The sequence below is a fragment of the Centroberyx gerrardi genome, chromosome 9 (genome assembly GCF_048128805.1).
Source record: "Centroberyx gerrardi isolate f3 chromosome 9, fCenGer3.hap1.cur.20231027, whole genome shotgun sequence".
NCBI classification, from domain to species: domain Eukaryota; kingdom Metazoa; phylum Chordata; class Actinopteri; order Beryciformes; family Berycidae; genus Centroberyx; species Centroberyx gerrardi.
The window spans coordinates 28,598,476-28,623,126 of NC_136005.1; the positions used below are offsets into that span (position 1 = coordinate 28,598,476).

Sequence of the window (24,651 nt, forward strand, 5' to 3'; positions counted from 1 at the left end):
CTGGACTCTTGATTTGTTTTGACTTGACTTGCTGTTCTACATTTAGACTTGACACTTGACATTAATGACATGGACTTGACTTGGAATTGACTTGGTAATCTACATTTAGACTTGGAACTTGACCTGAGACTTGTGCCTCAAGACTTGAGACTAACGTGGGACTCGAACAAAGTTGACTTGGTCACACGTCCGCTCTCTTCTCTTTTAACTTTTCTTGTTTTTATGCCTTCCTGTAATGCACTTTGTAAACTTTTAGATAAGTGCTAAATAAATTAAGATTATCATCATCATCATCATCATCATCATATCACCCCTACAATGTCTCTCTCTCTCACACACACACACACACACAGCTCCAATATTGAGAGAAAAGCTTCATTTTATTCACTGAAACTCAAACAGTGTGTGCCATGGGGACAGTCGCTTGTTTAGAGCAACAAGAAGAAAATGAGGATTGTGAATCACAGTTTGTCTGATACAGTCTCTCTCACACACACAAACACACTCACACACACACAGAGTTGGAAGAAGGACATAAGCCAAAATCAGAGAGCTTTGTGTACTGACATGTTGTAAGAGATTGATTGAATAAATTATGATGGGATAAATGGGATAAATTACAGTACTGCATACAAAATCTTGTAGGGAAAAATTAAAAAGTGCAAGGAGTCAGATGTAAATTGACCCTCGATTGACTGAAAAATCCCCAAACAGGCAACGTGAGAAATAGAAAATAGATTTGAGAGGAGGAGGAGTTCAGATGAAATGATGGATAGTGATACAGAACAGCTGAAAAAAACAAACAAAAAAAAGCAGCACAACTATATGACGCACACTTACAACAGGACCGACCACATTCTGTAAATCACATTAAATTATAAAATTCTCTCTGGGGGGCGGACACACACACACAAAAAGGAAATTTTTTTTAAAGAAAATGTAAACCCTTCTCTAACTTGAAAAAAAGAAAAAAGAAAAAAAAGGGAATCGATAAAAAAAAATTAAACGCAAACCAGACCTGCCCCCACCCTCCACCCCTTCCCCGCCCCTACACCTGAATAAAAGGCTGCCGTATGGAAGGCCAGAGTCCATAGGGTTTTCAGTTGATTTTTCTGTTGTTGTCGTTTTTTTTAACTCGGAAGGAGAGATGCACAGCAGTCCTCCTGACAACATGTCCGCCGACCGGCTCCTCTCTGCCCTCTACAACTCATCCTTCGGCGTGGCGTCGTCGTCCTCCTCTTCTGTCGGAGCGCCTTCCTCCTCCTCCTCCTCCTCCTCCTCTTCTTCCTCCTCCTCCTCCTCGCCCTCCTCCTCGCCCTCCTCCTCCTCGCCCTCGCCGTCCTTCTTGCTCTTCTCCTCCTCTTCCCTCAGCTTCCTCTCCACCTCCTCCTGCTCGTCCTTCATCTTCTTCTCGGGCTCCTGGTTGGGGAAAAGGAGGGGAAAGTCGTTTTGAGAAGTCGTTTTTCAGGACATTTCCATATAAATAAAATGTAAACAGTGAATGAGACGTGTGATCGATGCCATTTTGACTTTAAAGACACTTTTGATTCATGTCACATTCTAGAATGCTGCTGTTAAGCGAGAGTCACATGTAGCTTTAAAATGTGTGTGCTGCCTAGAATATATTCAAAACAAAAAAACATCATGTAGGCCCTTTCCATCATTCAAGTCAAGTGGGGTGTGACTTAAAATGAGTATGTAGTGCATTTCCACTGCATAGTATGTTGATTTTGTGTATGTCAGATGTATTCTACACTGTCAAGAATTTCTGAGTACACTGCCCTAAGGCTGTGTTCTCAGTGCAGCATAAAGTGTCCCACCTGTGATCTACACCTGACTTATATTTGAACGCTCAAATCAGAATTTGTCCTAAATCTTATGTCAATCCCCTGAGGCTGATTGTAGGGCTGGGCGATAATTTAGTATGTAGTATTCAGTGTGAGTATCCCACTCTGAACACGCTCCTACCTTAGTAGCTCCCCAGGTTTGCTTCCCAAACTCCTCTGCTTCTTGGACGTCGTCAGAGATCAGGAAGTTGTCGAAGACGGTGCCAGACTTCACCTGGACAGAGAGGAACGCATGAACAATATTTACTCACGAGATCAAGATGTACAAGGTTTGTTCTTAACTTGCTTCAAGTGAACTGGATCATTGCTCTTTACCACACAGTGATAGAACTCTGTACTAGTCCATAAGTCCTGTCATTCAGTTATTACAACTGCAATGGGGAAGTACGGCTCTCTTTACCTGCCACAGGTCCAGGCCCAACACTGCGATCTTGTCAAACTTGTACATAGCGGCGTCGGCAGAGTACTCAGGGTTGTCAATCTCAGGGTGGACCCAGGCTCCTTTGTAGTCAGGGTTGTCGATCTGTTTGGGTTTCCACTCGCCCTGAGGGAGAGAACGAGACTGGGGTTACGACTAGGGACGCCCCGGTGCTGAACTGGTATCGGTTACCGAACCGGTTCTGCGATACAAGTAACATACTGAGAAAATCACCCCAAGCTTTAGAAATCAATGCAAAACAGATGAACTTTCTGTTATTTCTATTCACCCTCTAGTCTAGTAAAATCTCATCAGATAGGGGAGAATTAATTATCTCTCAATCACTTTGTTCAAAAGAGCCACAGCTCCTAGTCTAAATTGTAAACTCTAAACTCTGAAAAAGCCTGAACCTTCCCACCCCTGCAGACGATAGATACCTGGTAGTCTGGGTTGGTGATCATGGGGGGTTCCCACTCTCCATCCATGTCCTCATCCCAGTCGCTAGGCTTCTTGGCATCAGGGTCGGGGATGGTCTCTGGCTTGTCCCAGTCCTGGCAGAGATCATCATCCGGGTTAGCATTTACTCGCTTAATAACACGGGTATAACACCGTGCACAGTATAAAACAAGAATGTGGCCAGGACAGGACAAAATAAGCAAGAAATAGTAGTGAAAGTGGAATTCTCAAACATCCAAAACCGCATCCAAACATAAAGGCTCTGAGCCAAAGTTGATCATTCTCACACCAATTACTGCTTAGACTCTCTGGGCGCTTTGAGCATTGACTTGACCTTGCCAGGCTGGGAAATCCAGCCCTACAGGTAACTGTAATGGGATGTGGGTGAAGTGGCTAACTGGATGGTTAGCCAAGCATGCAAAGCCCTCCCTCCAACAAGTCTTTCAACCAGAAGATCCAGTGCTATTCTGGGCAGGGTGAATGAGCACCTATGTAATTTCTCAAACACAATGAGCCCACACTGGCTGAGGAGGAAACTTGACACTTCCTGTCTGTGTAGACTATAGTAACTATGCCACTTTTTGTGGCTGTTATGTAAAGGTGACTTGCCTTTAGACAAACCAGACTACCCACAGGAACAGAACAGAAACCGCTTTCATAGATTCAGATTAATCCTAGAGTTCCAATGGAGATTTCCAATGTGAAATCTTGGGCAACAACTCAGTTTGAATGCTTCTCCCAAGGTGTATGTGTTTATTTACACCAATACATACTTTTGATGTGCAGACTTTCGTGCTATGCTGCATTTTTTCTATCCAGCAGCTGGTTTATATTGGTTTTAGATGGTTTAGATGAATGTTTTGACTCTGCTCGACGACTAGATTTGATCCATATCTGGTAGATCGTAACGTATGATGTAGACCATTCAGGCTACCTGAGATTTCAGAGATGTTACACCCTCTTGAACAAAGCCCAGTGCCCAGTCAAGCAAGTTTAAGAGGGACCAGTTTCAAGCTCAGTGCACCGGTGCTCATAAAGTGTCTGAGAGTGGGATCCAAAATATGTTCATGTGTTGATGTTCTCTACAAATATAATTTAGCTGAAAACCCAAGCCATGAAATGTAAAGTCACAAACTGAAACTAGAAAACTTTGGATCCATCACTTGCTCGTAAAAAATAATAAAAAATAAAAAAATAAATCTAAAAAGCAGTGATGCAAGAAGAAAACCAAGGCACTCTGTCTGGAGTGAAAAAAGATAAAAAGCCATTAATACATGGGCTGCAAAACAATTAAAAATGACTAATGTGTGTCAACCTAATAGTCTTTCGGATGCTTTTTGCTTAGCAATGGGGGTGGAGATGAAAATGAAAAAAAAAAAAATTGTAAATGTTGTGATCTTCAACTATAAAGGACCAGAACCACCTTGTCAAGAAAAAACATCAAAAGCAAGGTAGTTACTGCATTAAGCTTGTTGAAGATCTTGATTTTGTCCTCTCTGGAACTTTGAAACGCAAATTATTTTGTCCGCTTTCTCACTCTTTGACTTTCTCAACCAGTAACAACGATGTAGCAGTCGCTCTCGTATGTTATTACTTAAAAACATTTGAGGGGAGGAAAACTGTGGGTCCAGTACCTCGGGCTTGGTGTCGGTGGGGTCGTCAATCTTGGACCGGTCGTCCCAGTCGCTGGGTTTCTTGGCCTCGGGGTCCTTGATCTTCTTGGGAGGCAGCATGTCCCAGTCTTCCTCCATGCTGCCCGACTCCACCTTCTCGTTGTTGATCTTCACCTCGTACGACTGGTCTGGATTCAGGATCAACGTGTACAGGTGGGTCAGCTCGTCATCCTGGAGAGACGAGAGGGAGAGAGGGAATCGAGATAGAAAGACAGCGAGCAAAAGAATTAGTGTCTCAACGGATTTCCAGAGAAGACAAAAATCAAGACCAATGACAGGCTTTGTGCAGTAACTACCTTGCATTTGATGTCTTTCTTGATGAGGTGGTTCTGGCCCTTGTAGTTGAAGATCACATGAACCTTCTTTGTGCTGTATCCGCAGATGTCGGGGCCTGGAGACATGGGTCACACCACTTATTAAGTGTCTTTGATGACATTACAAAGAAGGCACAGTCGCAACTACAGATGACAAGAGTTGAAAGTAAAAAAGGTCTTCAAAAAGCACCTAGAATAGCATGAGTGAGGAGTGAAAAAGACTCAGCGGGGGGAAATGCAACAAGTCCTTTCTTCCTCAGACACACAACCCTCCCCCACTGACTCAACAAAACACACACACTTGACTCACCAAACATGATGTAATACTGCGAGTCTCCATGCATGTCGCTCTGGTCCAGGTCAGAGGGGAAGATCTTGACGTAGCCGCCCCCGCAGTCGATCTTCTGCTCGTGCTTGACGGTGAACTGGACGACCAGGGGCTTCCCCTCGTTGCTGAATGCATCGAAGCGGGCGGACATGGCGTAGAAGCGGGCGTCCTGGCTGGTTTGGAGACCTGGGTGTAGGTGAGAATGAATGGGAGTGAATGACAGGTGTCAGTAAGACTCACTACAGGCTATTCCTGGCATTTTGTGAGTGCTGTATTGATGCATTTTATCTATGTCAAGTGGTTTTGCTTTTGCTGGTACCTACATATTGTGGGTTTCTTGGCCTTGGAAACTATTTTTTTCATTCTTCTCAATGGGACCTTGAAATGTATTGTGTACTGGGAAATCCTAGCACATAAAACCCAATATCTATGCTTTTCTGAGTGGCGGTATCGTGGGTGGGACACATACACGCCCTTCTTTTACCTACGTTTGCATTGATAAGCTACCATTACCATCCACAAGTATTTGACATGCAAATCCACCCATTTGAAACAAACCTATTTGTATCAGTTCTCGCAGTGCAAGTGAACACAAAAAAAAATAAATAAACACAGATACAAGAGGAGTATGCAAGCATTACCTTTATCAGCTTCTGCATCCCCGTAGAACTTTCCAGCACTCAGTTTCCACTGGCCATAGTCTGACTTGTGCTTGGACTCCACCCACCGGCTCGTCCATCCATCTGAAACACACAGCAATTCAGTTCATTAGTTTACTCACTGCCTACATTATCCTGATTAGTTAATACAACATTACAACACTGCATTATTCATTTATTATACCGTTTATTCAACACACTAGCTCGACACTTAAGAGCTGCATTAAAGCAGCTGGAGAGAGCCAGAACACCTGAAATTAGACGTTTGCCTTCAAAATAAAAGCATAAAACGGTCACTTTTGGAGGAAAAAAGGCAGCACTGGGGAGTACTGGTGCTGTGAAAAGGACATTCAAGGGTAAAATAACTTCTTTTTTCATTTACTGCAGATTCCTCCTTGCTTGTGGACTTTATTTTCACTTTGGTATTTTTGTATTATTCAAAAGGCGTGGCAGCACGTTCGTCAAAAAGGGTTTTATTTGGAAAATGCTGACCGGAAGAGGGTGGTTTTATTCTGGCTGGTTTGGCACGTTGAAGGCGGTCATTAAGCAGTTTTGACAGAAGAGTCTCTACTATCCAGTCATACTGGATTTCACCTTACGGCCCTCAGTCTGACTGGCACACAGTTCAACACAATACCAAAAGTGAAAGAATCTCTGTGCCTGTACGCGGATACGTCAGCTAATGCTTTTAAGTAAGGCCAAGTGTATAGATACGAGGAAAAAAAGTGTATAGATACGGTATTTGATAAGTTATTGAATGGTTTGATAGTCACATAGCAAAAAGACTCGCTTTCTGCAGTAGACTAAATTCAGCCAACCTCTCTTTTGAAAATTAAACTCTTATGATTTCATGAGGCTATTTAGGCTATTCACACTCAAACACAGTATCTTAACGTTGTATAGCCTTACTTATGTTCTCGTTTTTCACCCACCCAACTACTGAATAGACATACGTGGCCTTTTGCTATGGTTATGGGTCAAATTAATGCAGTAGTTTAAGAAACATTTTCTTTAAAAAGACCAAATGTAAACGAGCAAGGGTCGAAAGCAGTTTATCCAAGGTAGTTAGCAGGCACTTTCACAACACGAATACACACAGGATAAGAAAACGTGGATTTGGCTATACTGCACCTCCATCCAGAAATTGTTCCTTGAAGTAGACGGTAGCGTCAATAGTGACAGCTATCGATGCAAAAACTGCGAGAATTGCCACTGGGAGCCTCATGTCAGCAGGTTGTGTCCGGCGCCGTGCAGGTAAAGTGAACAGATTAGAGCTGGAATCTGGTTATAAAGCCTGGAGGAAATGTAACCCGAGAAATTCAACACTCTTCAGTCCTGCACAGATGGCCGCGGCTCATTGGACAAGAGCCTCGCCAATGAAATGAGACCACGAGTTACTTTTCGGAAGCGCTCGGGTTACGTCGGGCGAAGATCGGACAGGATAAACCATGGATGGGAGAAACGGAGTGGATTTCATGCTGCTCAGAATCAGAATCAGGTTTATTGTAAGTAAGTTAAGTAAAGTTCACAATACAAGGAATTTGCCTTGGTATGTAGGTGCATACAATAAAATAGAGAAAAATAGAAAGTAGAAGTAAAAAAACACAACAAGTACTGTAAGTCAAAGTCAAGAATATAAATATAAAAAACAAAAAGAGATATTTACAATACAGAATATGAAAAAATATAATAAAAAAATGTGTAATAAATCTTTCAGGGCACATGGGAAATATGATAGATATGAGAATCATACTTGAACTGAAGAAAAAAGTTCACCTCGACTGTCAGGAAGTAAATACTACCAGACAATACTTTTCACTGTAGCTTTCAGCTGGTAAAGATTATTAGAAAATAACGTTCACTTCAGTTTTAATAATAGGTTATTAATGCTCGAAAATACTGTTCACCTCATTTCTCAAGTGGCAAATACTATTTTAAATCATTAACTTCGGCCTCCTACTGTAAATAGGACTACTAGAAAATACGCTGATGTCGCACATATTGTTTGACTCTCTGTATTTGAAAAGTCACTTTATTTAAAGTTAGGTCATTAGACTCGGGTCTAATGACCTAACTCAATGAATTAATTAATTTATTTTACGGCATTTTAAAATCGTTCTTATCGTTCAGTCTGGCGCTATGGGGCTTGCCATGTCGTATGGGTTCTAAGCGTGACTACCTACCTGGTGGCTCGCCGTGATCGTATAGTGGTTAGTACTCTGCGTTGTGGCCGCAGCAACCCCGGTTCGAATCCGGGTCACGGCAGTTTTTTGGGGATCATCATCCATTTCAACAGGGAGTCAAGGTAGGAGGAAGACATGGTGCTAATAAAACGGTGACACACCACATAACCCCCATGGAACAAAACCACAGTATCAGAATAATCCCTTGGCAAACTGTAAGTACTGTAAAACTGTACAGTATGAACTCACTATTGAGTACCACAGACACACTATACATCCCTATGGGAATATCATAGGAATTATTTGCTACTAGTGAATAGGCCTTACAAGCTACACGTGAACAGTGGATGTGGTCAGTGAGATAAAGTATAGGCTTTGTAACTGGTGAGCGCGCCTTCAGATGTTGACATCACTGTGTCATAACAACTGACATATTGCAACAATGGCGGGAGGAGATATATCCTCAAAGTTTTTCATTTAAATGTCTGACCTCCTATTCAAATAAGCCAATAAAATAAGAAGATGACACTTCAGTGAACATTTTCATGTCAGGTACCCTCAAATAGACACATTAGGCCACAGACCCCTCATTTTATACTATTTTGGGAGAAGGTTGGGAGATAACAGGAGTGAAACCTATGATTAGAATACTATAGTGAAACTTTTCTTCAGTTTGCTAGGGACCCACTGGAACCCCCTCAAAGACCCCTAAGAATTGGGAACCATTAGTCCATATGGGAACAGAAAACACTAAAACAGTAGTGCAGATGCTTGGAAACAGTATTATTGCGATCCAGGCTTCAGCCTGGGGGAATACGAAATATTAGTCATTTACTGTCAATCACCGTCATCGTCCGCACGGATGGCTCGCCGTGATCGTATAGTGGTTAGTACTCTGCGTTGTGGCCGCAGCAACCCCGGTTCGAATCCGGGTCACGGCAGTTTTACATAGACGGACCGCTTTCTACCTTTGTACCTTCTTGTAGGAGGGAAAGACTACAGAAGCCATTTTAAAAAGGAAGTATGGGGAAAATGTCAAGGACAGTTGTCCGGAAAATGACTAATCTCCACCTGTTTATTGAGCCGTTACAAGGGTCGCATTGAAAAGGTAGAAGTGAGTCACTACTTGCACATAGGCTGGTTACAGTGCTGTTTTGCCGGTCTCTACCTGTAGAAATTATCAAAATAGCATTAATATAATCTCTACCCCGATTCAGTTCTTTCACTTTCTTGCAGTATGTTAGGCTATGTTTTGTATAGTTGTAAACCTCATGTATACTTGTATTATTGTGCCAAAAAAAACACCAATCACAAAATGTCTTTCCCAATGCCCTGCACGCTTTATCTTTTTAGCGCACGAGACCATAACCTAGTGCGCGCACGAGTGGCATGAAATCCTTTTGGCTTTCCGTAGACACGTCTAATGACGCCATTCGTAAACAGGAAACAGCCGCGACTCTCCCCATGGAGACGAGGGACGCCAGAAACAGTTGCTATCTACAAAGTAGCCAGTATTTAGTGAGCGATTGGTAACATTTTGAACCATTTGACGTTGCCGAATTGCTGTTAGTATGTAAACATTATATACATGTTTTTACTGGGGGGTTTCAAGATGCATTTCCGAAGCGATTTATTTCACAGCATCCCTTATGTAACGGTAGCGTCAATGTTTCAAGGTAATGGCACTTTCACAGATTGCACATTGCTCGCCTTCTCTTATCCGGCCGTCACGCTGGGATTTTGACACGAGAAAATGTGTGTTTGTGATTAAACATGCTGCCACAACGCATTTGCAGCATATCACAAAGTTATACGAGGCAACAGTTAGTTAGCTAGCGTCAGGACCAAGTTGAAGATGTGGAACCGAGGTGGCCGAAGCTCCGCTCTGGACCGAGCTCAGGCTCTGCTGTCTGGGAAAAGAAACACCAAAAGCGCCGCTGGGTCAGTAGAGCCGTCCGGGAATAGGGGGGCTACTGCCAAAACACCTGGAAATACAGTAAGTTTCATGTGTTCAATTTACACCGTTAAGGACCCATTCTCCTAACACTAACTGCAATTTTAGTGCATGTAAAGGGGAGGCCCAGGAGTCAGGATTCTTTAAAAACTTTGTATTCTTGCTTCCCTTTTAGGTGGCTGTGGGTGGCTCTCTCAAAGCCAGATCTGCACCCCCAAATACACACACTGTATTCCCGGACCTGAGTGACCTGTCTTCAGTCAGCTCAGTCAGTGATCATGGAGAAGGCACCATGGGCTCTGCTGCTGCTGGGAAGAGCCAGGAGAGAGAGGGGGGTTCACCTAAGGTAATGAACTAAGGAAGGTATTGTCAGTGGTTGCTATGTCACTCACAGTTCTGGATTATCATTGAATTTTGAGAGGTGTACTCCAGACAGGGAAAGTCAGGGAATTTTACAAGTCACTTTACACTTGTTTTCTGCTCCTAGGATCCAAGACCTCAGACTTCTCTGGGAGGAGGAGGAGGAAGCAGGTTTTTGAAGAAGGCCCCACCGCCTGCTGCAACCAGCAGCCAGTCCCCAACTATCAGCAAGACCCAAATGCAGCAGCCGCCTGAACCCAGGTACAGTTCTGTGAATGTAGGGATACACAGATGTGACTTAGCCTCAGCATCAGGTCAGTATTGGCCTAAAACACTGGAGTGGAGCGTGGAAAAAGTGAATGTTATTATCTGATTCATTGACCTGAATTGATCCAACTCAGAACATTTCAAATTCAGATATTTGCATATGCTGCTAAAACTTCCATGTTTCATTCTGTTTCTTTGTCCTTCACTCTTTCTCTGTCCGAATTCCTCTATATTTCCTAATTTCCCCCTTTCTCTCTCTCCCTCCATCTCTCTCACACCGCCCTCCGGTCAGGTGTGTGTCGTCTTCCCAACGTGGCTCCCAGAGCGCTGCGCTGAGCAGGCTGGCTTTGATCGAGGACCGCATCCGCAGCCGCAAGGAGAGTCAGCCCGAGGCCCGGGGCCGGGCCACGGAGGGACTGAAGCCTGCCCAGAAACTAGCCTCCGAACTGGGAATCTCACCCCAACCACCAGCCTCTCAGTCTCTGGAGGCCTCCGTGCCGCTCTCAGCCCAGTCCACCCCCAGCCCCAAGGGGAAACGTTTCATCAAGAAGACGGCAGCTGTAGCTGTTGACAGCGGTAGTTCTCCTGCTGCTGCTGCTGCTGCTGCTGCTGCTGCTGCTGCTGTGCCTCCCAAAGGCCCAGATGTCAGTGTCAAAATGATTCCAGATAGCGCCGGGTTAGTTGACAGGTCCGGAGCTGCCAAAGCTTCAGCGCCATTTGCGGATTTGATGACTAAGCCAACGAGAGTAGCAGGTGGTGTGAGTCTGGACAGTGATGAGGAGGACATGAGGAAACTTCTGGGAGACTCGCTGGATTCAACAGAGGACAGCCTGTTAAGAGCAGGGAGAGCCTCCTCCATGAGAACAGCAGGAAAGGTAGATGTGTTCTGATAATCATTGAAAAGACATTTTCACATTCAGAGGCACAGAAATGACTAATGATTCTTTAAAGACTCAGGCTTGTGTCTCACCAAACTCACAAATATAATGGTTTAGTCTATAATGGTTTAGTGATTGTCAGCCATGTGAAACCATGACATTTCACTGATGTGCGCACCTTCAACCAGAGGGAGTGAACTAATCAGTGAAAGCGGCTTCTACAGTTAGGCTTGGGCGATATCCAAAATTTAATATTGCGATGCTGTCCTGCCAAAATATCGCGATATACGATATTATCGCACGGGTGGGGGGGGGGTATTCGCTACAGCTGAAAATATTGCGATATTCGCAAAATAACGCAATACTCGATATTATCGAATATTGGCCCAAGCCTAGCTATAGTGTTTGGTTGGAATGAAAGCCTGCAGACTCTTGGGCCTCAGTGGCACATGGTTGAGAACCACTTGTTTCAGTCTTTTGTCTTTTTCTCCCTTTTAGTTGCTGAGCAAAAGTCTGAAGGTCTCCTCCACGCCGCCTCCGGCTGCTGTCCGTCCCCCGTCTCGCTCCCCTGCCTCTCCTCCTCAGCGGCGTTCTCCTTTCCGATTCTCCGGCCAGGCTCGGGCCCAGTTCAGCCCCTCTGCGCTCTCCCCGTCCCCCTCTCTCCCCTACGCCTCCCCCTCTCCTCCGGGCAGACGGGGCTCCCCTCCCCAGCCTGGGAGTCCGCCGCGCTCGCTCTCGTCGCTCTCGGGCCACAGTGAGGTCCTCTCTCTGGCGGAGCTCTTCCCTGTGGTCCCCAGCTCAGAGTGTTCCCACAGTGAGAGGAGCTCAGTTTCCTCTGAAGGTGAGAGAAGTTGGGCATGAGGAGGGAATGCAGCTAGAATGTTGCAGCTTACCAAGATCAAGAGATGCAGCAGTATGATTTTTTTTTTGTGCTGTAAAGCAATTGAGCAGATTTCCCGCCAAATCCGACCTGGTGGCACACAATGTAAAATGCAGTTCAGAGGCAGGTAGAGGCTGCCAATCTTCTTGCCGATGCTCTCATTTGTTTACAGTAATTATAGTAATGTCTCAAAATTAATTTGGTAATGGTTTATTGATGTTACTTTTAATTATTGGCCGATTATTCCGCATAGAAACTATTACTAACTCATTGTTTGCTGTTGATTTCATTTTTCCTAGAGGCAACAGTGCTCATTCTTTTGTATATTAATTATGTTTTTCTACACTCTTCATCTTATGCATCCTAGCTGGACAACAAGGTACAGAACTTACCTCTTTGTAGAGTTAGAATTATTAGGGATTTGGAAAACGTTGAGTTGCATTGTGATGCATCATAGGTTCATTACAAGCTTATTATAGGTATATATACACCATTCTTACAGTTTAAGAGCAGAAACTGCATGTATTATAATACATTGTGACATGCACTGTGATATTGTCATCAGCTATACAGCAGCCCAAAAAAGTATTCATCCACTACAAGTGTACTGTGGGATATCATATGATGTTCTGATTACAGTGCACTCAATGAGTTTTTAATGTGCTGTTGATGCCTTATAATGCATTACTAACACAACGGCAATGTTAAGTGTTAATGACAGTTCTATAGGATAGACAATTATCATTATATAATTGTATCAAATTGTATAATTGTGATTTTGTGTTATTGCAGACTTCAAGATAAATGTCATGTCATTAGATGACCTGGTGCCCGTTAGCCTTGGATTCACCGTGGAAACAACAGGAGAGGAGGTGAGGAATGACAAGAAATGAATGTAAACAACAGTATAGTGTGATAAAATATATTGTATAAATATTATATAAGCAGTAGTGTTTATATAGAATATTATTTATACATGTATTATACTATATTATACTAATTAAGATTGTAGATTGTAAAGCAGGGGTTCTCAAACGTTTTCATGTCATGGACTCCCAAATAGACACAGATCCCCATGATAAGATTTTGTCCCAGGGACCTATATTGAAAAGATTTTTGTTGTTGATTTAGTTTTGAATTGTAGAACTGTAGAATAATTGGCAGAGTGAAAACTAGTGAAATTAAACTATTCCTCATTTTGCTGGGGGCCGCCTGGAACCCCCTCAAGCACTCCTGGAGGTCCCCGGACCCCACTTTGAGAACCCCTAGCATAAGTTATGTAAACAACTTACTCACTTAAATACCAAGGTGTGGCATTAGACTGATGTATTTGCTTGTTGCTTCCTGCTTCCCACTACCTAAACAGAGGGAAACCAGACCCTCCAAACACAAAGCCCCTGCTCCTGGAACCCTGACTGGAGATCGGCAGCTCCCAGGACAGAAGGAAAAGAAGAAGGAGGAGGAGGAAGAGGAGGAGCAGGACTACCAGAGTGACTTCGAAAGCGAGAGCAGAACTGAGCCAGATCACAGCGCCAGCCAGGTGTCAGAGCGCCTGGGAGGAGACGGCGGGGAAGAGGAGGACGTTTCTGAGGTCAGAGAGGAGACGTCTGAGTCGGATGGGTCCTGCAGGAGGACAGAAGTCGACTACTCCAGCAGCTTCTCTTCTTCTGACACAAGTCGGTCCTACGTCACGCGGACCTCGGATCGCAGCCGAACATCTGGGTCACTTAGCAGAAGCAGACACTCCAGATCCTCGGTGTCGCGCGCCGACCGGTCCTCATCTCGCCGGTCGAGGAGGCGCGCTTCGCCCAGCAGGGCTTTAAAAGAGGCAGCGGTACAGACCCAACCTGACCCACTGGCCTACACCTGGTCTGCCGGTTAGTCCGCCATACAAGGCATTTGTCCAATCATGTGTCATTTGTCCAACAGTCCAATCACTGTTTGTGAAAATGAATATCTTTCTTCCAAAGCTACACACCAGAGAACTATGTGTAAGGTTATTTTTGGATTGAAACAGCCACAGATGATATTTTCTGCCAATATTCAATCTTTAAATTTGAAATGAAGTGTTCAGTGTTCCCACAGAACTTTATTCTTGGCAGGGTGGAAAAGTCTAAAACAGCATTTAGACCATAGGACACTAAAACTTTCCTTTGTAACCCAGGAAATAATAATAGTACATATTTTTGCATACTTGTGTGTAGTTCAGTCAAAACTTCACATTAGAGTTTATGTTCACAAGTACCTTTTGGACTGTACTAGACCATAGGAATAGCATGCAATAAACCCTTAAACTGAATTATGTTTCTCTTTTAAAAATGGACCAGCAAACTCTTACTGTCCTAGCCATGTCAGTTCTGTGTTACTATGAGCCCATCATCACTGACATGTCTCAGTGAAGTGGAGGGATGGTCACAAGCTCTTCTCACCTCATGTAACCCAGCTGCCCGAATAAGAAAAGCATTTACTTGGATATTTATGGATTGATATGAATACTAGCCACCAGCCAAATAGAGGTCAATTTTAGCTGCAGCTGGTAAATCTGTCAATTCTGCTGGTCATTTTGGCAAGTTGCCAGCTTGCCTTCAAATGTGTTTTCTACTCTGAAATCAGAGCTGCTAAGAAAATTTGGCTGGCAATATTTTAAAAACAACTGCCAGTGTAGCTTAGTGATGGAAAAATCTGAATGAACTTATATCTGAAAGTAACACATTCAATGCCTTAAAGGTGCTAGGTGTAGCATTTTAACATCAATAAATCATTACCATGTACATTTTGAGATATTAGTATAATTACTGTAAGCAAACAAGACCCTCGCCAAGAGGATTGGTAGTCTCTACCGGCCTCTACACTGCATTTTATATTTTGTGCCATCAGCTTGGATTTGGCGGGAAATCTGCTGGGTTGCTTTCTGGCACAAAGGGAGATTGCTTTACGGCACAAAACAGGAAGAGGGCGCTGTTCTTCCAGCACAAACTTAAGTTTAAGAGTTTCTAGCAATGGGAGATGATGATCATACCAAGATATCACAATTAATTTGACGATATTGATATTTAAAAATGCTACATGCAGCACCTTTAAGTGTGATTCCAGGCCTACGATGAGTATTTCTATCTCCTACTGATGTCTCATTCTCTCTCTCTAGGTATGGCTACTATGGGCCCCGCAGTGGGCACGGCCTACGTGGATCCCACTCCTGTGGCCAGTCACACTGTCAGTGCGGAAACTGTGGAGGGTAAGACAACTTCTACCACCGCCATTCCTCTGACAGAAGTGCAGGGGCATGAGTTTCTTCCAGTGTTTCAAGAATGCATTAAGTGGAAGCTTATGGAAAGGTCCTGGCTGTGATACCTATCCACAATCCTGTTTTTCTGGCATTCTCCCTCTCCATTGAAGTCATAGCACCGATTAGTGCCAATATGTGCTTCCACATAACGGCGTGTCTCTGTGTTTGTTTACGTGTGTGTGTGTGTGGGGTGTGTCCATCCGTCAGCTCTCAGCACCTACAGTCCGGCTGTGTTTGCCCTCAACGACATGCTGAGGCAGCAGCTTGCCTTGACCAGGCAGTTCATCGAAAGCAGCAGGCATCTCCACTCCTGCCTGGTGCAGAGCCTGGGCCCAGCAGACTACACATACACCACACTGGAGGACACCAAGGAGGTAGGCTTCTGATGCACACACACACACAAATACATACACACACTCACCAAACTTTGGGCAGTCCATATTCGAAGTTTGAGTGACCTGAATTTGCCTCATAATGACCACAGCACTGTAAAAACCCAATGCTTAGATAAGTAACAGCGTCATCAGCAAACTGCTTCTTCAGCAGTTCTTTTCACAGCATTCACTATCAGCCATCGCTGAACAAGCAAACAAACAATGCCTAATAGAGGGAGACAATTGTTTTAAACTGAAAGACGGCCCAGCTGATCACAACAAGAGAATAGGTGATTTATTCTGTCAACAGCAGCCTAGCCGATCTGCTGGGAGATATTTCTCAATGTAGTTTTTTTTTTTTTTTGTTATTTTGGTTTTTAAATCGGTCTTACATTCAACTCTAGCTTGCATTAAAAAGGTTTAAAATTTGGCTTTCTGAAACCTGCAGATTCCCTGCAGACAGACAGACACACACACACACACACACACACACACATTGTAACTGACATGTTTGACTCCAGCTGTTTTCCATTCTTTCCACAGTTCATCCGCAAGCACAAGCCTCCCAAGCTGACAGTGGAGGAAGCCTTGGAGGAGGTGCTACAGGAGATGAGAGACTACCACTATATCTGAAGACGCCAGTGAGCTTAGAACCGCATGGGAGCAGAGAAAGTGGCCTCTACTCCCTGGATTACTGCTCCACAGACAGTTGTAGTGTCCCTCTCATTAAAAGTTTTTTTTTTTTACATTATGAGAGACTATTTTTCTATTAAGTGAAGAATCATGTGTGATACAACCTGAAATGTTGACCTTCTGTAAATTTCGCTCCATGATGAAATGCCATAATCATGAATCTCGTTTTCAGTGTCAAATCAGTGCAAATGAAGGGATCTGATGCCTGTGTGTATGAAATGAACTGCTTGGTAAAGTAATGCAAAGCATCCATGCCTCCTTGACTGTCATTCTCCTGTTATTTGTGAGCAAATTGTGCACAGGTAAAAACAAAGGACCCAAAAGGGAGGTGTTCAGTTGAAAAACGTGAAACCTAATCTGAACATATGGTTACTGGCTTGAAAATAAAAAGATCTGGAAACTATAAACTCACTCAAGACCCTTGCAACATTTCAGTAACTTGGATTTTGCAAAGCAAAATAATATCGGGTGCCTTTTTTTTCCCACAAAAATATTTTGGAATGAAATCCTTCAAATTATATTCTTCATGGTCAAACATATATTAAACATATTTATCTCATACATTAAGGTAATACAGCTCATGTAAAATTTGCTTATAGTACAACACTTAAATCTAATCCACACAGCACCATATGAGTTCATGAACGGCCAACTGATCAAATAATAAAAACACTTGCAAGGGAAGTAACAAAAAAGTTTATTAAAAAATAACGCATACGGTACTTGTACAGTCATACCATATTCTCAAGGCTTCATCACCGACAGTAAATGTTCTATGATAAGTGCAGGATTTGACATAACCCAAATGAGACGAATTCAAATGCCAGGATCCGGGGGACTTGTTAAGTGGGATGGGGGGGCGGGGGGGTGATAAGGTGTTGATGGGGGGCGTCCAAGGCACAAAATCGGGTTGCAGTGTGAGTTGTCAGTAGGGGTCGTTGAAGGGGTAGTGAGGATGTCCCGCATCCCTGGGAACCCTCTCTCCGTCCACCTGCAACAACCAAACCCAAGATGACTTCCACTCTTGACTAAGGCATTTATGTGTTTGCCTCTTGAAAAGGTTTAACCCTGACATTTTCAGTTTTTCCGTACTTCAGCTAACGAGCAAACTGCTTGTTTGTAGAGTTCGACCGATATGGGTCTTGGAAGGCCGATACTGCTGGTTTTGCATTGAATCAACCTTGGATTCATGCCCAAAATGATTCACTGTTTAACCCAGAATTTTAATCCTGTCAGGGTGGAAAAGCCTCTGACAGACTATCATGGGACACTAAAACTCTCCATTGAAAGCCAGACTAATGAAATAGTTTGTCAGCAGCTCCTTATGGCAGTGTGAGGCAGGTTTCAATGACAGGTTTTACTAGACTGACACCACTGAAGCTCTTCAGTAAAATCAAATCCTCACCTCCATCATATCAGTGGTGGGCAATGTTGACTGGCTGATATCCAATATCCAATATATTATAGCAAGTGCCTGGCAAAAATTCAAAATGTCAAGGTATCCCTTTAACATATGATAAACTTTAGTCTATTATCCACACTTGATTATACAGCTTTGTCGAATACTAAGTTCTGATTAGCCAGTGAACACATTCAGAGGTCTGTTACTTCTGAATTACAGACTGCTGTTTCACATCTCATCATATCACTCCACAGTCTGCAGTCAAGAAGTCCGGTCCATTTAGTTGATTTCTAATCAAATTAACGAGCAACACCTTGTGCCAAAAATACTTTTCTGCTCTTTATACGGTCACTGCAGACAGTCCTGCTGGACTCGTTTTTTGGTGGAAGCTTGTAAATTATTTAAGCTTATAATTGTAAATCAATATTTTGGGTCAAATGACAAATGTCTTTGTTAAGTAGCTGTGTAATAAGTGGGATAATGCCTGCTTCGCATTTGGGTCTTGATTCACCCTGTGGGGCCTAATTCTGTGATAATGACTTGCTCACATTATCCCTTACATGACAATGGACAGTGAAGGTTAGCATCTTACAACAGCAGTTAATCATTGCAACTGAAAATACATGAGTTGAGCTGCCAAAAGGTTTCCAATGGACGGAACGGAATATAAAACTGCAAATACCGACCAGATAAGTCAAGCCTACTTACTTGGATCATTGGTACAATGTAGCGCCAGCCTTTGTTCAGTGCTGTTATACTTTTCATCTCTTCTCCTTCAAGGGTAAAGTCAAACACCTGACAACAAACATAAAAAACATAAACACCTCTGAGTCACACAAGAGATGTCAGCCTCGTGATTTGGAAAGTGCAGAAATCCTCATTGTGAGTAGATTGTTTTCCCCTTCAGTTAATCATGCCACCCTATTGCCAATGTCTCATAAACAGATGGACACTTGCTCCGCTCACCTGTATATTCTCTTTGATACGGGACTCCGTCACACTCTTGGGGATTGTCACCACTCCTCGCTGTGTCTGCCACCTGGAAACACAAGGTAATCAATAACTGTGGGTAGTACAGAATTCAAAGGCAAAATTATGCTAGTCAGAATAAGTAAAAGGACACCAGAGGGGTATTCCAGAAAGCAGGATTGGCAAGTTATCCAGATCTGTTAACTCAGAATTCACAGAAATCCAGGATTTTCTGTTCCAAAAACTGAGATCAGATTAAGTCTAGATCAGTTACTATGGCAATTTATGTTCTCAAGCTAACCTGCTCTGTGGCAGGTTTACTTGAGGCTGACTTGAGTTAATCCTGACTGAGCCTGCAGCATTTAAGCATCACACAAGTCAGTTCGTTCAACTTTTCTGGAAAATGGCTTTAAACCTGTCATGGGAGATCCTACTGACATGGAAGCTCAAATTATTTGCAGGGCTTTATGTCGAGAGAGGGTGACTGCGATATATTTATATATTTTTGTACCCACCTGTAGCATATCATCGCGAGTGTTACCGTTTTTCAAAAGAGTCAATTTATCTGAATAGCCTTCTTCAGCCTCATGTTTCCCCCTCACCTCTGTACAAACGTTATGCATTGCCCTCCGTTTATTCGCTACTGGAAGCTTTCTGTATAACATTGTAGATAGAGATAAGAGATATAAATGTGATAAATCTACCATTTATGTAGGTGTGTGTGTCCTGGGGGTAGTTGCTCTGATGAGCTCCTTCATGCCATCAGTTATCTACCACTGTTCAGAATAAGGGCCAGCTCCTCTGCTGCTGTGAAAAGTGCTGGGACCCCCACCCATTTTACGGGCCTCAGCCTTCTTCCAATTAGCTACAGAGTAGAAGTCAAATAGCCTAAGTCTAGGCCTACATTTAGGCTACTATTAAGAAAATGAAGTAGTTACAAGCAAATAAAATCCTACGAGTTTGAATTATGTTCTTATACTTTTTTTTAATTTGTTTTTTAAGTGCATTTCATGCCGCCTGGATTACACCTAAATTAAATATAAAAAAAAAATGAAGAGTGTACAATTCAGGCAATAGCCTATGTTGCATCATTCCTATTAATTAAACATTAGTTTACAGAGGTGTTAAATGTTGAATGACTAAAACAAGCATTAAACTTTATAGTTAACTCACACATTAACTCTCTACAATTTGTTGCCATGCCAAGTCTTACAGGTGTTGCTGATGTGTATTTATTTATTTTAAATATGCTGAAATTCACTACAAGCTGTCATTAATATTTCTTGTTCAGCTGGAGTGAAATATGACGCTCTGTTCTGCTTGTCGCCTCTGAATCCATGATTAATCCTATTTTCAGTCCTTGATTGAGGATGGCTTTATAAGTTCACCGTGAACGCGCGTAGTTTAGTCTCAACCTATCCGGAGTTGATCAAGCCCGATCACTGAAATCTGAATTAGTTGTTGTGGAACCGAAAATTCCCGCTATGCCGTGTCTAGCTCACTCAAGTCAGAATTCAGGATTTAGTTTAGGATTTCTTAAACCGTCTCTCTGGAATACCCCTCTGGAAATTAGTTGTTGAATTAGTTGTTAAACTAAAATGTACATTGGTACATTGTAGTGCAATGCAAGTGGGTTAACTGGACAGATGGTAAAATCACCTCAGGATAATCTGAGCTGGGGACTTGCTGTATTTCTTTGCCAGGGTGGCGATAACGGGCTCGTCGAGCAGGACGGGTTCCTCCGGATCTTTCCAGGCCCGGTCAGGAGAGCCCAGAGGGCTGTAGGCCGTCATCACCAGGCCCCGGTCCCGACAGTGGGCCAGCAGCTCCACCTGGGACAGGTAGGGGTGGCGCTCTACCTACCCGACAAAACACACACACACACATACAGAAATACCAGGGTATCTGCAGGGTTCCCAAAGCAGAATTTAAGGCTGTTTGCATTTTCACAATCACTGAAAGTTAACAACTTGTCCACCTGTTCCTTTATCACCACATCGCTGACCGCTCCCTACCTACCTGAAGCACAGTGGGTTTGATGCTGGCGACAGACAGGATGTCATCTATCTGCCGACTGTTGAAGTTGGACAGGCCGATGGCCCGGACCAGGCCCTTCCCCACCAGCTTCTCCATGGCAGCCCAGGTCAGCTTGTAGTCGATGTCGTCATACAGCAAGGTGCCGTCCTCCGTTTTAGGGAAGGGAATGTCTCCTCGTCTAGAGAAATGAAAGATTTAATTCTATGATTGAAAAATGACAGACTGAATTGGTAAAGAAAGTTACTGTATATCACTATACAAAGAAAAAGTGACATGAATGCGTTACTGTATTTGAGAAATGAACGTTTTGCTCACTGGAAGGCGTAGGGCCAGTGGATGAGGTAGAGGTCCAGGTACTCCAGCTTCAGGTCCTTCAGGGTCTTCAGGAGGGACGGCTCCACGTCCTCTGGGTGATGCCGGGTGTTCCACAGCTTGGACGTGACGAACACGTCCTCTCGTCTCAGGGCCTGGGCGCGCAGGTACAGACACATAACAAATAAATAGTCCACACAGGTGAGTGAACATCAGCGTTTCTCCTACTATTCATTCAGCCTTTGTGGGGCAGTACAGTAAGAGATGTGCAACAACAAGCCTATCTATCCCTAGGTGCCTACAAATGCAGTTTGGTGGAGTTCGGCTGGTTTACCTTGCCGGGGCCGAGTGTCTCCTGTAGCGCTTCTCCAATCTCCACCTCGTTGCCATAGATGGCGGCACAGTCAATGTGGCGATACCCAGCCTGCAAGGCCCAAATAACTGCTTGCTTCACCTGTAATAATAGGAAAAATAATCATTAAAAACGACCAAAGATTTGATAGGCTGCACCAACAGATCAATTACAGACGTCAATTGGGTGTGGCAGGTGTGGAACTTGCCACACATTATCCTTAGTGAGTCACAACTTTTGTAATTGTTATCATGATAATGGAGAGGAAGTATCATGCAAAAATTCACAGAAATCTAGTTGGAAGCCATATCTAAAAACATAATTCACATCAGTGGAGCATTCAGGACTCATCTTCCCTCTGAGCTGATAGTTTGGTGACCTATATCTAATACTTTATCACATTGACCAAATAATAATATCTTGTCACTCATTGCTCCACCTTGTCACCAGAAATTAGTGTGTTAGTTTTGGTAGCAAATTATATTAGATGCAGAACCTTTGCCATAGCTTTGTGTTTAGTATATTAATGCTAAACTGCATTGGAATAGGGGATTGGGGTGAAGGAGGACAGAAAGGGATAGAAAGCAGAATGTCTTCATCAATCTCGTATAGCTATTATTCCCATTTTTCTTTGTATGTTCTGCGGTTAAGTTAGTCCAAGCCATGTTTTCTGTCCTGTTTTTTTTTTTTACCTGTGAAAATCCAATAAAGAAAATGCACAAAAAGAAAATACATTTTCAAACAGGCTAAATAATGAGGGTAAAAGTGAAGCGTCTACCTTTCCTGTCTCACTCTTCCATGTTCCCAGTCCAAGGAGGGGCATCTTCCGCCCTGTGTTGAGAACTGCAAAGTCATTCATGCCTCTCACAAGCACCTAAAAGGACAAAAAGAGCACAATTCAGCTTTAAATTCTGAACTGTGGACACATTTGCATAGGGCTGTAACTCCTCCCCCTGCTTCAAAAGTTCATAAACCTGTTAATGTGTCTTTTTATCTGTCTTTAAGATGGGACTTGTCGCTTCTGGATTATAAAGACACAGCAGTTCAGCGAGCAGAACTGTCACTTAGTCACTGGGATATTGTAGTGCAGCAGGGTTGTGAAGCCCCTGGCATTGCCACAAGCAAACCTATATGAAACAAATCACTGCTCTGGGTAAAGGGGAAATTGGTTGTAGGGCAAACGTAGTGCCAGGAGGAGGAAATGTCAAGATGTGCCACAGCAGTTTGTCAGGCTAAACAGGATCAACGAATGAGCTGGTAAAATACAAGAAGGAAGACGCTCGAGCTTCATCAGTGTAGCATCATATGACGGACACAAATCAATTCTTAAGAAAGAGAACCCTGTGCAATAAATTTGACTTTTGACGTGAAGGAGAACAAGACAGGAGAGTTATTGCTGAGTAGGCACAAGTTAGAGCAGCCGAGGGGTTACGAAAAGATAGGGATTACAAAAACAGAATAGGCAATTTACAGTCCTGCAAGAGACAAATATTAGCACTTTACTCTGGCAGTGGGGGTTAATGGACAGAGCTAAAGTCAGGCCATGAAGGCAGCTACTGAAGGAAAAGGAAAAAGTTGTCACAGCTTCAGTAGGAAGAGACAGAAAACGTGAATTTTAACATTAATGGGGATAGCTAAAATGTCACAAAGGCCACAAAATGTACATGTCCCAGTCTCTTTGCTTCTTTGAAACATTTATTTTGGTTTATTTATTCTAGAGCTCATTTTTCGTGCAAGTACCTTATAATTATAGTTTTGTTTATGTATTTTTAGACTTCTAGTGCCAGTTTGTGTGTGTATATAAGCCTATTCCATGCCTATTTTTCTGCAAATGGTCTTAAAATGTAGAACGTTCCCTGGCTTGCTTTGTATGTCTTGTTCCTTGTGGTAAAAAATAACAAAACATTTTCTCCTGTCAGCTATCCATCGTCAGCTGATTTCCTGGAAAGTCACGCGCGCCAGCCACACCTCGGTGATTATCGCGGGATTCTTCATGGAACAATCCATGGTTTTAGCCTGGTTTTAGGGTTTTACCCAAGAAAGTAAATACCTCCGCCCAACTGGGCTGCAAGGTGCAACGTTCAAGTTGATAGACAAGGGTAACGTTAGCAAACAAATGCTAACTAAATGACTAGACGTTGTGGAGACAACCGTCACTCATTGGTTTCGCTAACGTTAAATGTTCATTGTGCTATCCTTTCTGTAGAAAATACCTGCTCACACCAAGAGCTCTAGCATAAAAACAACAGTAGCATTATTATCAGAGGCGCACACGCCCTTCACGTGCCACCTGCTTCTCGTGCTAAGCTCTATTTTGAAAATGTTTTCGTTATCGATTTACTCACCCGCTTGCTAGTGTCAAAACATAAACGACGGAACATCATATTTAAGACCTGAAATTTCAATGACTGCATGGTCGATTCAGCTCAGTTGTCACAGCACAAAATGCTAATCTGCAGCGGCGCTCCGCTCGGTTGAAATCACCAACTTACTGTTTCAATCTTTAAAAACCTGCGAGTTCAAAGGCCCTCTCTGCTTGCAGTCCTCCTGTGCAGGGAAAGTGTGCAACCGTAAAATTTTTGTTTTTTCTGCCAGATGTTCAAAAACACCACTTCATTTTGCTGACATTTCCCTTTCCGGGATGTAGCGTCCCCCATTTCCGGTTTCCCTTGAACTGATCGTTTACAGTAGCGCCAAACAGCTGTGGAGAAACATCACTGTTATGTGAAAAACTTACTCAGTTTTGATTCTGGAATTAAGGTTCCGTGGTTGCAAAAGGTTTGCACACTTGAAACAAAAAAAATTCTAGTTGAAGTCACAAACATTGAACACTTTCTCACGTTTTCAATCTGGAATTTCAAAGAGATATTTTTTTATTTCAAGTGTACAATATTTCTTACGACCACGGAAACAAACACAAGGGCAAATTAATTCCCACAAAGATTCAAAACGGAGCTCAACCTTTCAAAGCTAGATTCAAGCTTTCAAAACTGTGTTTCAACCTCTTTT

The 24,651-nt window shown here is 43.1% G+C and overlaps 3 protein-coding genes and 2 non-coding genes across 5 annotated transcripts; 3 read left to right on the forward strand and 2 right to left on the reverse strand.

Moving 5' to 3' along the window:
* Positions 1 to 361: 361 nt before the first annotated feature.
* Positions 362 to 7,004, reverse strand: calr3a (calreticulin 3a). Its single transcript, XM_078285746.1, has 9 exons — positions 6,827 to 7,004; positions 5,678 to 5,779; positions 5,019 to 5,222; positions 4,691 to 4,785; positions 4,356 to 4,565; positions 2,703 to 2,816; positions 2,248 to 2,391; positions 1,969 to 2,061; positions 362 to 1,419 (listed from the first exon to the last, which is right to left on the reverse strand). The coding sequence occupies exons 1-9, from the start codon at positions 6,918 to 6,920 to the stop codon at positions 1,201 to 1,203; spliced, it is 1,275 nt and encodes a 424-aa protein (XP_078141872.1). The 5' UTR covers positions 6,921 to 7,004; the 3' UTR covers positions 362 to 1,200.
* Positions 7,005 to 7,888: 884 nt separating this feature from the next.
* Positions 7,889 to 7,960, forward strand: trnah-gug (transfer RNA histidin (anticodon GUG)). The gene has a single exon. It is a non-coding gene; the product is annotated as a tRNA-His (tRNA).
* A 787-nt stretch (positions 7,961 to 8,747) lies between these two features.
* trnah-gug (transfer RNA histidin (anticodon GUG)) lies at positions 8,748 to 8,819 on the forward strand. The gene has a single exon. It is a non-coding gene; the product is annotated as a tRNA-His (tRNA).
* Positions 8,820 to 9,356: 537 nt separating this feature from the next.
* On the forward strand, positions 9,357 to 16,916 carry c9h19orf44 (chromosome 9 C19orf44 homolog). Its single transcript, XM_071918314.2, has 10 exons — positions 9,357 to 9,874; positions 10,008 to 10,178; positions 10,320 to 10,453; positions 10,752 to 11,334; positions 11,836 to 12,178; positions 13,010 to 13,089; positions 13,584 to 14,094; positions 15,363 to 15,452; positions 15,711 to 15,877; positions 16,421 to 16,916. The coding sequence occupies exons 1-10, from the start codon at positions 9,734 to 9,736 to the stop codon at positions 16,508 to 16,510; spliced, it is 2,310 nt and encodes a 769-aa protein (XP_071774415.2). The 5' UTR covers positions 9,357 to 9,733; the 3' UTR covers positions 16,511 to 16,916.
* A 334-nt stretch (positions 16,917 to 17,250) lies between these two features.
* akr1a1b (aldo-keto reductase family 1, member A1b (aldehyde reductase)) lies at positions 17,251 to 24,292 on the reverse strand. Its single transcript, XM_071918309.2, has 9 exons — positions 24,135 to 24,292; positions 22,421 to 22,516; positions 21,625 to 21,744; positions 21,294 to 21,445; positions 20,957 to 21,156; positions 20,601 to 20,796; positions 18,939 to 19,011; positions 18,681 to 18,767; positions 17,251 to 17,561 (listed from the first exon to the last, which is right to left on the reverse strand). Exons 2-9 carry the CDS (start codon positions 22,499 to 22,501, stop codon positions 17,496 to 17,498), a joined length of 975 nt encoding a protein of 324 aa, XP_071774410.2. The 5' UTR covers positions 22,502 to 22,516; positions 24,135 to 24,292; the 3' UTR covers positions 17,251 to 17,495.
* Positions 24,293 to 24,651: the final 359 nt, after the last annotated feature.